This window comes from Pelobates fuscus, chromosome 5, assembly GCF_036172605.1.
Source record: "Pelobates fuscus isolate aPelFus1 chromosome 5, aPelFus1.pri, whole genome shotgun sequence".
In the NCBI taxonomy this organism is placed as follows: domain Eukaryota; kingdom Metazoa; phylum Chordata; class Amphibia; order Anura; family Pelobatidae; genus Pelobates; species Pelobates fuscus.
In genome coordinates this window covers 268,588,451-268,605,100 of record NC_086321.1, presented here as the reverse complement: position 1 = coordinate 268,605,100, position 16,650 = coordinate 268,588,451, and the positions used below count along the sequence as shown (strand labels likewise).

The 16,650-nt window shown below is 42.0% G+C and overlaps 1 protein-coding gene across 2 annotated transcripts in view; it reads right to left on the bottom strand.

Moving 5' to 3' along the window:
- Window positions 1-12,901, bottom strand: part of LOC134611412 (stimulated by retinoic acid gene 6 protein-like) — a 150,014-nt gene extending 137,113 nt beyond the window's left edge. For both annotated transcript variants that reach the window (XM_063455278.1, XM_063455279.1), the window contains exon 1: window positions 12,701-12,901. In XM_063455278.1, the coding sequence (XP_063311348.1) occupies window positions 12,701-12,720 (20 nt within the window). In that variant the 5' untranslated portion in view covers window positions 12,721-12,901. The remainder of the gene's footprint in view (window positions 1-12,700) is intronic.
- Between the last annotated feature and the right edge of the window lie 3,749 nt (window positions 12,902-16,650).

Below are 16,650 nucleotides of genomic sequence, written 5' to 3'. Positions count from 1 at the left end.
TGCTCAAGGCGGGAGACGGAGTGGCGGATGATTGAGAGGGGGCAAGAAGGACAGCAGTGGTTGATGTGGCTGAAGATGCTGGACCAGGAGGAGGATGGCGGCTTAGAGTAGGCGTGCTGCTTGTACTCATGTGTTGATCCCATAGGCGTTTGTGATGTGAGATCATGTGCCTACGCAAAGCAGTTGTACCTAGGTGGGTGTTGGACCTCCCACGACTCAGTTTCCTTTGGCACAGGTTGCAAATGGCAACGCTGTTGTCAGAGGCAGACACACAAAAAAAATGCCACACTGCTGAGCTCTGCAATGACGGCATTCTGGTGGTGGACACAGCATGCGTTGATTGGCGTGCTGTCGGGCTGACCCCGGGTGCCGATGCATGCTGTCTGACTGTGCCACTAGCTCCTTGCGACGACCCCCCCTGCTTCCAACTCATCTCCTCCTCCTCTCTGTCTCCCCATCTGAACTTTCGCCCTGTTCTTCTTCTTGCCGAGCGGGCACCCACGTGACATCCATGGACGCATCGTCATCATCAACCGCTTCGCTTGTATCTGACAACTCAGAAAAGGAAGCAGCAGCGGGTACAACATCATCATCATCACATCGTACCTCCATGTGTTTAATGCTGCCTGCCTGAGACATATCCCTGTTATCTACATCCTCTAGCAATAATGGTTGCGCATCACTCATTTCTTCAAACGGGTGTGTGAATAACTCCTCTGACATACCAAGTAAAGCGGCTGTGGTGCTAGTTTTGGTGGTGGCGGCAGGTGGGTGAGTGCTATCTTGAGAGGTGCCTGAAGCTAAGCTGGAGGAGGATGGTGCGTCAAGGTTCCGAGCGGAGGCTGTACAAGATTGGGTGTCCTGTGTTAGCCAGTCAACTAAGTCCTCAGAACTTTTCAAGTTCAGGGTACGTGGCTTCTGAAAACTGGGCATTATTCTAGGGCAAAAGGGAATCACAGCACCACGACCACGACGGCCCCTGCGGGGTGGCCTGCCTCTGCCTGTCATTTTTTTTGGGATTAGTGGTACTATGCGTGCAAGCTACTGTGAGACCATATATGATTGGCAATGTGAACTGTAACAGTTCTGCAGAGCACACACTGTAGGCCCGAGACACCCGCTTGAAGACAAGTAACTGCTATTCAATCTATAACAGTGGAAAATAAATTTTGGTTTTAAAAGCACTCTATAGAGACACCAGATATGATTGGCAATGTGCACTGGAACAGTTCTGCAGAGCACACACTGTAGGCCTGAGACACCCGCTTGAAGACAAGTAACTGCTATTCAATCTATAACAGTGAAAAACAAATTTTGGTTTTAAAAGCACGTTATAGAGACACCAGATATGATTGGCAATGTGCACTGGAACAGTTCTGCAGAGCACACACTGTAGGCCTGAGACACCCGCTTGAAGACAAGTAACTGCTATTCAATCATTAACAGTGAAAAACAAATTTTGGTTTTAAAAGCACGCTATAGAGACACCAGATATGATTGGCAATGTGCACTGGAACAGTTCTGCAGAGCACACACTGTAGGCCTGAGACACCCGCTTGAAGACAAGTAACTGCTATTCAATCTATAACAGTGAAAAACAAATTTTGGTTTTAAAAGCACGCTATAGAGACACCAGATATGATTGGCAATGTGCACTGGAACAGTTCTGCAGAGCACACGCTGAAGGAAGGACTGACAGAGCCGCTTGAAGGACACTGACTGTCTGCTATTAGCTTACACTGGAAACCTTTTTTCTTTGTAAAAGCACGCTAAAGAGACACCAGATATGATTGGCAACTGTCAAAGCACGCTGGCACAGGTCTGCAGAGCACACGCTGAAGTAGGCCTGACATCCAGGCGCTTGCAGACAACTAACTGATCTTCTATTACAGTGAAAAAAATGATTTCTTTAAAATCTAAAGCTTAAGCTATTGTTAAAACAGATATGAGTGGTGGCACTGGGCAAGTGGGCACAGTATCCAATGTGAACCTCACACAGAAGCTGGCAGGCAGGCAACTGATCTTCTATTACAGTGAAAAAAAAATATTTATTTTAAATGTAAAGCTTAACCAATTGTTAAAACAGATATGAGTGGTGGCACTGGGCAAGTAGGCACAGTATCCAATGTGAACCTCACACAGAAGCTGGAAGGCAGGCAACTGCTCTTCTATTACAGTGGAAACAAAATTTTGGTTGTAAAAGCACGCTATAGAGACACCAGATATGATTGGCAACTGTCAAAGCACGCTGGCACAGGTCTGCAGAGCACACGCTGAAGTAGGCCTGACACCCAGACGCTTGCAGACAACTAACTGATCTTCTATTACAGTGAAAAAAAATGATTTCTTTAAAATCTAAAGCTTAAGCTATTGTTAAAACAGATATGAGTGGTGGCACTGGGCAAGTGGGCACAGTATCCAATGTGAACCTCACACAGAAGCTGGCAGGCAGGCAACTGCTCTTCTATTACAGTGAAAAAAAATATTTATTTTAAATGTAAAGCTTAACCAATTGTTAAAACAGATATGAGTGGTGGCACTGGGCAAGTAGGCACAGTATCCAATGTGAACCTCACACAGAAGCTGGCAGGCAGGCAACTGCTCTTCTATTACAGTGGAAACAAAATTTTGGTTGTAAAAGCACGCTATAGAGACACCAGATATGAGTGGCAACTGTCAAAGTACGCTGGCAGGGTTGTGCAGGGCACACGCTGAAGGAAGGCCTGACAGAGCCGCTTGAAGGACACTGACTGTCTGCTATTAGCTTACACTGGAAACCTTTTTTCTTTGTAAAAGCACGCTAAAGAGACACCAGATATGATTGGCAACTGTCAAAGCACGCTGGCACTGGTCTGCAGAGCACACGCTGAAGTAGGCCTGACACCCAGACGCTTGCAGACAACTAACTGATCTTCTATTACAGTGAAAACAAATTATTTATTTTAAATCTAAAGCTTAACCAATTGTTAAAACAGATATGAGTGGTGGCACTGGGCAAGTGGGCACAGTATCCAATGTGAACCTCACACAGAAGCTTGCAGGCAGGCAACTGCTCTTCTATTACAGTGAAAAAAAAATATTTATTTTAAATGTAAAGCTTAACCTATTGTTAAAACAGATATGAGTGGTGGCACTGGGCAAGTAGGCACAGTATCCAATGTGAACCTCACACAGAAGCTGGCAGGCAGGCACCTGCAATTACATTACACAGGAGAAAAAAAAAGCAGCCTGATGTTATGGCCCTAAAAAGGGCTTTTTGGGGTGCTGTCCTTACAGCAGAGATCAGATGAGTCCTTCAGGATTGTAGTGGACACTGAATACCCTAGCCTAGCTATCAATTTCCCTATCTAATCAGCAGCAGCTAAACTTTCCCTCCTCTCACTAAGCATGCATCTTCCGAATGAATCGAAAATGGATGCTGGGAGGGAGGTTGGAGGGTGTGGAAGGGAGGGAGTGCTGCTGATTGGCTGTAATGTGTCTGCTGACCGAGAGGCACAGGGTCAAAGTTTGCCCAATGATGACGAATAGGGGGCGGATCGAACTGCGCATGTGTCCGCCCGCCGCGGCGAACGCGAACACGCTAATTTCGCCGGGAACTGTTCGCCGGCGGACAGTTCGGTACATCACTACTGAGAATCTTGCAATACAGCATTTATATATGTTATGCACTATGAAGAAAATGGTGATTTTCACTGTGGACGGAAAATGTTCTGTATATGTGTCAAATTAAAATAAAATAAATTATTATCATTTTTTTTATTTATTTATGTATGAATTTTTTTATATGGATATATATATGTAAATTTGTTTTGTCAATTCATATTGAAAAATAATAAAAATGAAGAATAAAAAATAAATATATATTTTCTTTATTTATTTTATTAAATAATTTATTAATTATTGTAATTATATGTATATATATAGTTATGGATTATTAGAATTTGATATTGTCTATTCTCCTTTTGAAACTTTGTATTTGTTGCATACATTAGACTAGACCTGCTCTTGCAACTCTAATTCCTCCATAGGATCCGATTTCCCCAGCTCTAGTTTCACTATATATATTTTTTTGTACTCTACATTAGACATTTAGTAGACCTGTATAGTGGGTGAAGTCCCGATCCTTCATTATGCATATTCTTGTTTTTTTAATTTTTCGGGTTGTGGATTATCTCCAGCTCGGCTATTTATGCTGTTCTCACTTTCTCTATCAGATTTACACTCTATGGGGTTAAATTCCTTCAGGGATGATGCTCTCTGAACTTTGACATTTCACTTATGACATCACTACCTTTTTTTCACGCAATCTTACTCTCCAATCAGAGCTTAGCTTCACCATATTTAAATCTTCACTTTTCCCGCTTCTCACTGTCTTGAAAAAAGTCCTTCTGGGACTGAAACGTCGACTTGACTGTATCTTCACACAGATGTGAATAAAAGAAATATATTTTTCCAAAGAAGTCCTCTGGAGTGCACTCTTTTCTTATGTGTATATATGTAACTTCATTCTAAGTGTATTTTAATACTAATATATGTATTTATATTAACATTAAAATACACTACGTATGACGTTACATATATATTTGATGTCTATATATTATAGATATAATATATATGTATATATATATATATATATATATATTATATATATATAAATACACTTCTAATTTATTTTAACATGTTTAAAGGGACACTATAGTCACCTGAACAATTTCAGCTTAATGACGTTGTTCAGGTGAGTGCTACAGCTTTCTGAGAAAATGCAGTGTTTACATTGGAAGCTTGGAACACCTCTTGTTGCAGTCAATCAGACGGCCACCAGAGGGACTTCCGAGTTCAGAGGCCCTAAAAAGGCCTCATTCACGTCTGACATATTCACGCATGGGTGAATACTTCAGACGGGCTATCAGCACACAAAGCACTGTGAACGCGCTTTGTGTGCTGAGGCTGTCAGCACTGCTGTGGGAGTGGCTTCAGCTAACAGCTGAAGACCGAACCCACAGGGACTCTTTCCGGCCACAATAGTGGTTGAAGGGGGGGGGGAGACCTACTCTCCTTCCCCCCCCTGGCCCCCACCCCTGGGCGCTGGGTGGGGGCCATGAAGATAATGAGGGGGGACCTACTGTCCTCCCCCTCTCCGGCCCCCACCCCTGTGCGGCGAGTGGGGGCCCTAAAAATAACAAAATTGGGGGGGACCTTCTGTCCCCCCCCGGCCCGCACCCCTGAGCGGTGGGTGGGGTCCCTAAAATTAAAAATAAGGGAGGGACCTACTGTCCCCCCCGGCCCCCACCCCTGTGCGGTGGGTGGGGGCCCTAAAAATAACAATAAGGGGGGAACTACTGTCCCCCCCGGCCCCCACCCCTGAGCGGCGGGTGGGGGCCCTAAAATTAACAATAGGGGGGGAATTGCGTTGGTTATTATGGCTTTTTATTTGGCCTTTTTTGTGGCTGAAGAAAGAAGATTTTAGAAGAAAGAAAACATCGAATGGCAAGTTGTTTTTATCTCATTTTTTTTGTTTACAGGTTTTTAGTTAAAGGTCCCCTCCTCATTAATTTTAGGGTGAGGGGGGTAGGTAGGGAGATAATTTTTTTTGCGGGGGGAGGGTTAACTAGCTCAGGGGTGGGGGCCGGGGGGGACAGTAGGTCCCCTCCCTTATTGTTAGTTTTAGGGCCCCCACCCACCGGCTCAGGGGTGGGGGCCGGGGGGACAGTAGCCCCCCCCCTTATTGTTAATTTTAGGGCCCCCACCCACCGCTCAGGGGTGGGGGCCGGGGGGGACAGTAGTTCCCCCCTTATTTTTAGTTTTAGGGCCCCCACCCACCGCTCAGGGGTGGGGGACGGGGGTGGGGCAGTAGGTCCCCCCCTTATTGTTAGTTTTAGGGCCCCCACCCACCGGCTCAGGGGTGGGGGCCGGGGGGGGGGCAGTAGGTCTTCCCCTTTGTTTTTAGTTTTAGGGCCCCCACCCACCGGCTCAGGGGTGGGGGCCGGGGGGGGGCAGTAGGCCCCCCCCCTTATTGTTAATTTTCGGGCCCCCACCCACCGCTCAGGGGTGGGGGCCGGGGGGGACAGTAGGTCCCCCCCTTATTGTATGATATGGATGATGGGAGTGGATGGATTTGGGGATGGATGTGGATGATGGGAGTGAATGGATGATATGGATGATGGGAGTGGATGGGTTTGGGGATGGATGTGGATGATGGGAGTGAATGGATGATATGGATGATGGGAGTGGATGGATTTGGGGATGTATATGGATGAAAGGAATATATAGAAATAGATAGATAGAAAGAAGTAGAAATAGAGTGTGTATGTGTTTAATAATATTTATTTAACCCCTTAAGGACACATGACATGTGTGACATGTCATGATTTCCTTTTATTCTAACCCCTTGGTCCTTAAGGGGTTAAAGTGTGTGTGTATGTTTAACAATATGTGTGTTTGTATGCAAACACTATATATAGAGAAATCTCTATGTATAGTGTTTGCATGCAAAGTTTGGAGTAGGAGGGGGGCGGGTATAGAAAGCGAGCTGAGCTGTCAGTCAGACAGCTCAGCTCGCGAACGCGCATTCCGCGCACATGCGCGGTAAAGCGCTGAGTTTCTTCATAGGGCGGCTGTCAATGCCGCTCTATGAAGAACGCGATTGGTGCAGCGCGAAGCCGCGCATGCGCACACATCGCGATGACATTTCTCTCAGAGAAGCGTCCTATTGGGCCCCGCGATTTCGTCATTTTGACGAAAAAGGGGGCGTGGCATGGCTGGGAGCTCGGCGCTGGAACGGAGGTAAGTTTTTAACATAAAAACGCTCCGAAAATTATTTTAAATAAATCAAAGTTCATATAAAAGCAAGAAGGAAGGCTGGGGGACCTGTCTTTCTTGCTTTTATATGTTGACTATAGAGTCCCTTTAATAATATTTTTTTTACACTACCCACCAGCAGGGGGACTGTCTGACAGCCCAGACAGTCTCCCTGCTGGCAGATCCACAGCCAGCTCTTTGAGAGCGATCACATGGCCCCCGGGGAACCAGGCTGTCAGGCAGTTCTCAGAAGCTCCTGGGGGCTTAAGCCGTTACGGCGTTCTATGCCGCTGCAACAGCTTTAAAGCCCATTATAATGGGGACGGCATAGGGGTCGAAGGGTTACGGGGTTAAAAATTATAGCATAATTAAAATAAAAACTGAGGTAGGCATAAAGTCTTGCTAACATTATATAAAGTGAATGTAGTTACAAAAAGTCTTTATTAAATATATATCAAAAGTCTTAGCATCCTCAAGACAAATATACCAACCATTATATATGTTTGTGTCAAATAGGTGAATTATTGACTTGTGCACTGCGGGATTTTTCAGTTTGGCTAAACATTTTTCTACCAAAATTTAAATTTAATTCAAAAAGTCTGTTGCTTGTCCATGTAATAATTTGGCTCAGCCAAATGTTGACTATGAAAATAAGCTCAGGGAAACCTGTAGGCAATACACAAAAGTGGGAAACAAGGAAGGTACTAGTGTGCTGCAATGCAATGATGGCTAGAATATTTCGTAGTGCCTGATAGCCTAATGGCTAAGCATTATCAGCCATTTTTGCTAGGCTAATTCTGAGTTGTTAACTTGTCAAAATTACATTATTATAACTCTATTACTAATATTATTATTGCCGTTTATATAGCGCCAACAGATTCCATAGCGCTTTACAATATTATAAGATAACTGAGAGAACTTAGTTTTATAATGAATTGATTGTTTTCCCTTCTGCAATCTCGTGTTAATGATTAATAGGGAGCAGCTCAGCACTAGTCCTTTTAAGTTGAAAAAATAGATTTTTTTTTTTTTTTATTAATTCTTTATTTTTGTAGTGCATATAGTAGTCACAGGCATACATATGGTACCCCAATGGCATTCCATATGCAGGTTTCAAGACATTAGTTACAGTAGGGGGTAAATAGACAATGCACTTTTTTGATATTTGTAGTATGCATGAATAACAGGTGTATAAAACAGGCTTAAACGACAGGCATATAAATCGAGCTGAAAAAACAGGCTTGTAAATCAGGCATAGAAAACAGGTTGTGAAATCAAGCTTTTAAATCAGGCTATTCAGTCCGGCTATTCAGTCTGGCTATTAACTCAGGCTATTAAATCAGGTTAACAATTCAGGCTAGTAAATCAGGTGTATAGAATATATACAGGCGAGTTCCTAGACCTGTGGTTATAGAGGAGCCGAGGATATAATCCCTGTGAGCAACCAGAAGGGCTTAACCAAGCTAATTTAGCCACCTCAAAACAGTGAACCCTTTGTATTAGGCTACACATCGATTATGTGAGGAATCAATATTGATTAAACAGTGCACCGGGTAGTATATATTTGCACATATCACATTATAAAGGTGCTGCGCAAAGTCACGTTAGGAGTGCGTTTTAGGCAACTGGATCAACGATATCTGCATGAGAGAGTCTCGGTGCGAGTGTGTAGGGCTTGTGTACCCATCTCCCGACCTGCCTGCGTCTCGATGGTGTGTCCAGCATGGCGATGATCTGCCAGTCCATGGCTCTCCCGTTTGGTGAGTGGGTGCCTAGGCCCAGTCTGCAGGGGGGGAGGTCATGGGGTGGCTCCATGGGCTTCTCCTGTGGGTTGTGGGCCGACGGTAGTGCGCTGGTGTGTGTTACCTCCCTGTTGCTGTGGATAGAGCATCCACCGTCAGCTTGTTTTCTCTGCCGGCAGCTTTGTTTCCGCCGCTTTCCCCTCTGCATCACCGTCAGGTTAGTGTAGGGTATTCTGAGCAGTAGTGTGCAAAAGCCGTCAAGCCGGGTCCCCAGTGCAGCTGTTGTAGGGCCTGCTGGGGCAGTGTGCGATAAAGATAGGCCTCGTGTCGCTGAGTCCGGTGCGGTCGCCATCTTGTGAGGCACCATTCCTGCGCTTGTGTGGCTCAGCTTAGTTTTGCGCGGCTGCCCGGTTTGGAGCTGGGTTCGCCGTCTCTCCGTGTAGCACGGCCGGGTTGTTGGAGCCTCCCTGTTTGTTGGGAACGGGAGATGGGAGCTGATCTTCCCTTTGCCGTCGGTACACATGGCGTCCGCCATTTTAAGTGTGGCAGGCTGGCTCCCTGGCCTCAGTTGTCGCGTCGCGGTCAATGCCACAGGGTGAGGACCGGGATCACCCCCCCGGTCCAGAGGGGGGGGGAACGGGGCCGGACCCGCTTCGATCTGCACCTGTGGCTGGATTCCGTGGCGCAGGATAGTGGGGCAGCGGCCGTCTGTCCCACTCACCGCAGGAGAAGGCCCTGGTCGGGGCAACATGCTTTTCTCCCCCCGGGGGACTGAAGCACGGTAAGCCAGCCTCTCCCCGGGTCCAGCAGTCTCTCAGCTCCGGGTAGCTGCTCTGGCGGTCTGATTTTTATACTTGGATTTATAGGGTATATATCGTAGGTTTGCAGGAGCTGCTCAGGCATGCGACCTTCCAGCTCGGCGGTCCGGCCCCGCCACCCGAAAAAATAGATTTTTTTAAAGACTCATTGTGTAATTGATGACTTACCCCATTCCAGGAAGAACAAAGCTATCCAACACATCCAATCTGTGGTCTCAGTGACCATACCGCAGTATGGAAAATAACGCTGCCCTAGCAGCATTTAAAAATTTAAGTTAAAAAATTTAAGTTAAAAAAAAAAAGGTTGTGTGTGTCCACAATTGCCCACTCACTTTTTGCTCTCATTTTCTTTTAAATCCACTGCTTTAAAATTAAATGACTCCTGCTGTTGTTGTGCTCCCTTTCATTGTAGTGGTTTTGTTATGTGCCTGCTACAGACATTCTCGGATGGTCACGAAAACAACAAGGGGCAGGGGCAAGCTTCCCCTTTCTGGGCATTGTCAATCCTATCACAATAATTAATGCTATTATTTCAAAATATACACAGTCCACTATGAGAACATTAAGATATGTTCACCACAATAAAAATGGTGCATCATCTTATAAAAACATAGAAACATAGAATGTGACGGCAGATAAGAACCATTCAGCCCATCTAGTCTGACCAATTATTTTTAAAAATTTGCCCCTCTAATTTAAGACTATGTCCTCTTGTTGTGGTAGTTTTTCTTCTTTTAAATATAGTTTCCTCCTTTACTGTGTTGATTCCCTTTATGTATTTAAATGTTTCAGTCATATCCCCCCGTCTCGTCTTTCCTCCAAGCTATACATATTAAGATCCTTTAACCTTTTCTGGTAAGTTTTATCCTGCAATCCATGAACCAGTTTAGTAGCCCTTCTCTGAACTCTCTCCAAAGTATCAATATCCTTCTGGAGATAGAGTCTCCAGTACTGCGTACAATACTCCAAGTGAAGTCTCACCAATGTTCTGTACAATGGCATGAGCACTTCCATCTTTCTACTGCTAATACCTCTCCCTATACAACCTGCTACTCTGTTACATTGTCTGCCTACCTTTAAGTCACCTGAAATAATTACCCCTAAATCCCTTTCCTCAGATGTTGAGGTTAGGACTCTATCAGATATTCTGTACTCTGCCCTTGGGATTTTACATCCAAGATGCATTATCTTGCACTTATCCACATTAAATGTCAGCTGCCACAGCTCTGACCATTTTTATAGTTTACGCAAATCACTTGCCATTTGGCTAATCCCTCCTGGAACATCAACCCTGTTACATGTCTTAGTATCATCAAGACCTTCTGCAATATCACTAATAAAAATATTAAAGAGAATTGGTCCAAGTACTGATCCCTGAGGTACTCCACTGGTAACAAGACCATGCTTCGAATATACTTCATTGACTTCAACCCTCTGTTGCCTGTCACTCAGACAGTGCCTTACCCATTCAACAATATTGGAATCCATACTTAAAGATTGCAGTTTATTGATAAGCCTTCTATGTGCAACAGAGTCAAAAGCCTTACTGATATCTAGGTAAGCAATTTCTACTGCACCACCCTGATATATTATTTTGGTTACCCAATAAAAAAAATCAATACGATTAGTTTCACATGATCTCCCTGAAGTAAAACCATGTTGTCTCTGATCTTGAAATCCATATGATTTTAGATTTTCAACAATCCTATACTTAAACATAGTTTCCATTACTTTCCTCACTACTGAAATAAGGCTTACTGGCCTATAGTTGTACGACTCCTCCCTACTACCTTTCTTGTGAATGGGCACAACATTCGCTAACTTCCAATCTTCTGGGACTACCCCTGTTAACAATGATTGGTTAAATAAATCCATACTAAATGCTAACTTTCAGTTTTTTACTATTTTGGCCACATCTGCAGAGTACCACAGTGGTTTCTTAAATTTTTTACTTTTACTGAAAAGCCTAATGCAATTTTATTTTGCCTTCAGCAGTGCAACTTTTAAATAATCCCATTTCACTTGGACTCCATTTAAACTGCTCCAGTCTGATAATGACTCCTTTACACATATTCTAATTTTAGAAACGTAATTTTTTCTAAAGTCTAAAACGTTTGTTTTTGTGTGGTGTGACTCAGTCACTGTTCTTATATTAAACCACACTGACTGATGATTACTGGATCCTAAACTTTCACCTACAGTAATATCTGAATCTGTTTTTGTACAGTTTATTTCCATTCCAAACAGAGCTACCATGAGAAATTAATCCAAACCCTTGCTCCTGGCATCATTCACCAAGCCACAAGTTAAAGTTCCTAATACGCATCTGCTTGTCATTCTGAGTTTTATGCACAGGTAGAACTTTAGAGAATGACAGTGTGGAAGCAACCTGCCGTATATCATTGGAAAAAACACAAAAACCTTTATTTACCTCTGAAACCTCATTGCAAGCCAAGTAATTTGTCCCTAGATGGAAAAGTACATCCAATTCCCCTTCCTGTTTTGCTAGCTTAACAATATTACAAATACTTATCCTGTCTCTGTAAACAGTAGCTCCAGGAAGACATCTCACAAGGCCACTATTGTCCAGTAACACCACTTCACTCGGTGCCTGAGCCTGTCTCCACAACATCACTACACTCAGTGCCTGAGCCTGTCTCCACAACACCACTACACTCTGTGCCTGAGCTTGTCTCCATAACACCACTACACTCATTGCCTGAGCCTGTCTCCACAACACCACTTCACTCGGTGCCTGAGCCTGTCTCCACAACATCACTACACTCAGTGCCTGAGCCTGTCTCCACAACACCACTACACTTGGTGCCCGAGCATGTCTCCATAACATCACTACACTTGGTGCCTGAGCCTGTCTCCATAACACCCCTACACTCAGAAAGTGCTGAAAAGGAATTATGTAGAGAAACAGACTGCTCTACACTAACCAATAAAGGACCAACTATGGGAAAGAAAATCCGTCAAAGTAGTTTTTAAACATCCTTACTTAAAATGTAACATATCAGATTTGTATACAGGCACCTAATACTAGTAAATGACCAGATGATGATGATGACAGCATTACATATAATTGTTGCTTAAAGGACAACTGTCACTTCAAAACTATTCAAACTATTTTTAAAATAATAATAATCCTTTCATCAAGTTTTGCAAGGAAATATATATATATATATATATATATATATATATATATATATATATAATAAGACGTTAATGTAAAAAAATATATTTGCCTTCACAGTTAAAGAAAATTAGTACTGTATTAAATATAGTTTTGTGGTGACAATTGTCCTTTAAGTAGTTAAAAAATACAAGAAAGCTTACCTGACGCTCTGTGAATCCATTGTTTAAGAATGTACAGATTCCAAATGTGCGTGCTATTCTGGGCTCCAGAATAGGAGTATACAAGTAAATATATCTCATACAGCTTTCTCATATAGTCACATGCTAATGATCATGATGTAACCAGACGCGGTCCCGATTAATTCCTTAAATATTTGTGATTTAAAGTGAGCATTTTTTAGCTTTGTCTCTGGAAGCCAATAACACCAAGGTTTGTAGATTTGTTCTGCTGCACTCTTGATCTGGGAAAGGAAAGATAAACATGCAGTCAATTATTCACCAGACTGAGATAAAATTATTTTCAATGGCTTCTTCCTGGTAGTACACTGTCTTACTGTTATCTTGATAGTGAAAGAAAAATGCTAACAACCATAACTTTATTTAGTGAAGTGAGTTAAAAAATGAAATTTCAATAACTACTGTTCTTTCAAAGCTCCCTTCTTTTATTTCAGTTGGACTGTATATGCATATAAATTTACGATTTTGAAAAATTGAATTAGATTCTGTAAACGGTAATGCAAGACATAATAAAAAGAAACTGAATGTCAGATTAGATGGAGCGTTATTCTTGCCGTTCTCCAACATTGTGATTTAGTTCATTATTGTTTTATTAGCTGTTTGTTCTAATTATTGAAGAAGTAAGGAAAGGGGGGTCATTCAAGGTAGGGCTGTCTGCCTGGTTGCTATCTGTGTAGCACATTTCCTTGGAATCCTGACATCTCGGAGGGGACTGCCACCTACACTGATATCAATGAGATTTCTTCTCTAAAGAATGTAGAAATATAACAGTTTTAATCTTTTTTTTTTAAATCAATATATGTTTTTCAGAGAGCACTATATATTTTTCTTTGTCTTTACATATACAACTATGTTGCTGAGGATACTGTGAATTAGATATATCCATTGGTGGGGATTGTCTTGACTGAATTATTGAGCTTTAGATGAAAGCTCTTATATTGTGAGTGTATTTTTGATTTGCACATAATTCAGTTTATAGTTACAATATTGCTCTACTGGAGCTTTCTGTTTGCCTTTACTTATTCTACACTGAGAACCACTGGAGTCTCCTAGACACTGCCTATATCTGCTAGGGAGGATTATACCACTATATGCTGTCATTTCCAGAGCTGGTATGAAGCTCTATACCATGTGAGTGGGCACTTGTTGTTTATCTATTATCTTTTTCTCTGTTTCTTACATGTAACAGCTAAGGAAGATTTGAGGTGCCTGAGAAACAAGACAATGTGGAAATATACATTTTGGACTCTAGTATATTATTATTACTAGAGCCTGGTTTTGTATGTTTGACTAATCCACTGCTCATTCGGCACAACCTGGTTTTGTATGTTTGACGTTGTCTTTTAGAGGTATAGAGGGATCCCCATTTTCAGAGTTTGCTGTGTAGGCTAATATGATTGTGAACTTCTATCACTAATCAGTGTTTTTTGTTTGGTTGCTAGCTAGCCTATTGCTTTGCTAGCTTTATAGAAAACAGCTTGTGCCAAATATGAAAATAGTACATAAAATAAAGTGTAATAAAATTGATACAATTTACATAAATTGTGTATAGAGTCCAAAGATGTTTCTTCAATGATCTGGATTCTTAAATAGTCCTTCCTCTATAAGCACATGTAAAAAATAAAGGGAAAAGAAAAAGTGAACGGGAGCAAGGATTTGGCTTTATTTCTCATGGTAGCTCTGTTTGGAATGGAAATAAACTGTACAAAAAAGATGGTTTGCATCTTTCTCAAAAGGGAACAAATGTTCTCAGTGAGCAGTTCAGAGATTTTGCTAGGATGTATTTAAACTAGGAGGGGGGGGGGGGGGCAAAAGGGTGATAAAACATCAATCCAATTGTCCCCCAAAACAAGGACAAAAGGTGCCTGTAGCAAGTGTGTTAAAAAATGATAAGCTTAGAGTCATGTCTACAAATACTCGCAGTTTAGGGAATAAGATCCATGAACTTGTGGCAATAATGGCAACTGATAGTGTAGATTTAGTCGCTGTTACTGAGACATGGTATAATGAGAAAAATGACTGGGACACAGCAATACCAGGGTACTCTTTATATAGAAAAGACAGGGAAGGCAGGAAAGGGGGAGGGGTGGCCCTGTATGTGAAGGATAGCATTAAATCTAGCCTAATAAAAGTTAGTGAGGTGAACATAGAGTCCGTTTGGGTTACGTTAGAATTTGGTAATCACACAGTTATTCGTGTAGGTGTGATTTATAGGCCCCCAGGACAAATTGAAGAGTTAGATAATCTACTAGTTGAGGAAATAGCTAAAATTACAATGAAGGGGGACGTTATCATCATGGGTGACTTTAATCTTCCTGATGTGAATTGGGAAACAAAAATCGCTGCTTGTGCCAGGAGCACACATATTCTAAACTCCCTACTGGGTTTGTCTCTAAAACAAGTCGTTGAGGAGCCAACTCGTAAAGAGGCCATACTAGATTTAGTGTTGACAAATGGAGATTTGGTATCCGATATTACTGTAGGTGAAAGTTTAGGATCCAGTGATCATCAATCAGTGTGGTTTAATATAAGAACAGTGACTGAGTCACACCACACAAAACCAAAAGTTTTAGACTTTAGAAAAACAGACTTTTCTAAAATTAGAATATGTGTAAAGGAGTCATTATCAGACTGGAGCAATTTAAATGGCGTCCATGAGAAATGGGATTATTTAAAAGTTGCACTACTGAAGGCAACAGAAAATTGCATTAGGCTTGTCAGTAAAAGAAAAAAATTCAAGAAACCACTGTGGTACTCCGCAGATGTGGCCAAAATAGTAAAAAACAAAAAGTTAGCATTTAGTAATTATAAAAAAAACCAGAGTGAGGAAGACAGAATGATCTATAAGATTAGGCAGAAAGAGGCTAAGCAAGTTATAAGAGCTTCCAAATCACACACAGAAGAGAAAATAGCACAGTCAGTAAAAAAGGGGGACAAAACTTTTTTTAGATACATAAATGAGAAAAGAAAAGTAAAACAAGGATTAGTTAGATTAAAAACAAAAGAAGGACGGTATGTAGAAGAGGATAAAGGTCTAGCTGACTGCCTCAATGAATATTTTTGTTCGGTATTTACAGATGAAAATGAAGGAGAGGGACCTCAGTTAAGAAAAAGGATAAATGAGTTATTTATTACACGTGAGTTTACAGAGGAAGAGGTTCTATTTCAACTGTCAAAAGTAAAGACAAATAAGTCAATGGGACCTGATGGAATACACCCAAAGCTATTAAAAGAGCTTAGTGGTGTACTAGCAAAACTAGCAGATTTATTTAACCAATCATTGATAACAGGAGTAGTCCCAGAAGATTGGAAGTTGGCGAATGTAGTGCCCATTCACAAGAAAGGTAATAGGGAGGAGTCGGGCAACTATAGGAAAGTAAGCCTTACTTCAGTAGTGGGGAAAGTGATGGAAACCATGTTAAAGGATAGGATTGTTGAACATCTAAAAAAACATGGATTTCAAGATCAGAGAAAACATGGGTTTACTTCAGGGAGATCATGCCAAACTAATCTTATTGATTTTTTTGATTAGGTAACTAAAAATATAGATCAGGGTATTGCAGTAGACATTGCTCACCTAGATTTCAGTAAGGCTTTTGACACTGTTGCACATAGAAGGCTTATCAATAAACTGCAATCTTTAAGTTTGGATTCCAATATTGTTGAATGGTTGAGGCAGTGGCTGAGTAACAGGCAACAGAGGGTTGTAGTCAATGGAGTAAATTCGAAGCTTGGGCTTGTCACCAGTGGGGTACCTCAGGGATCTGTACTTGGACCCATTCTCTTTAATATTTTTATTAGTGATATTTCAGAAGGTCTTGATGGTAAGGTATGTCTTTTTGCTGATGATACTAAGATATGTAACAGGGTTGATGTTGCAGGAGGGATAAGCCAAATGGCTAATGATTTAGGTA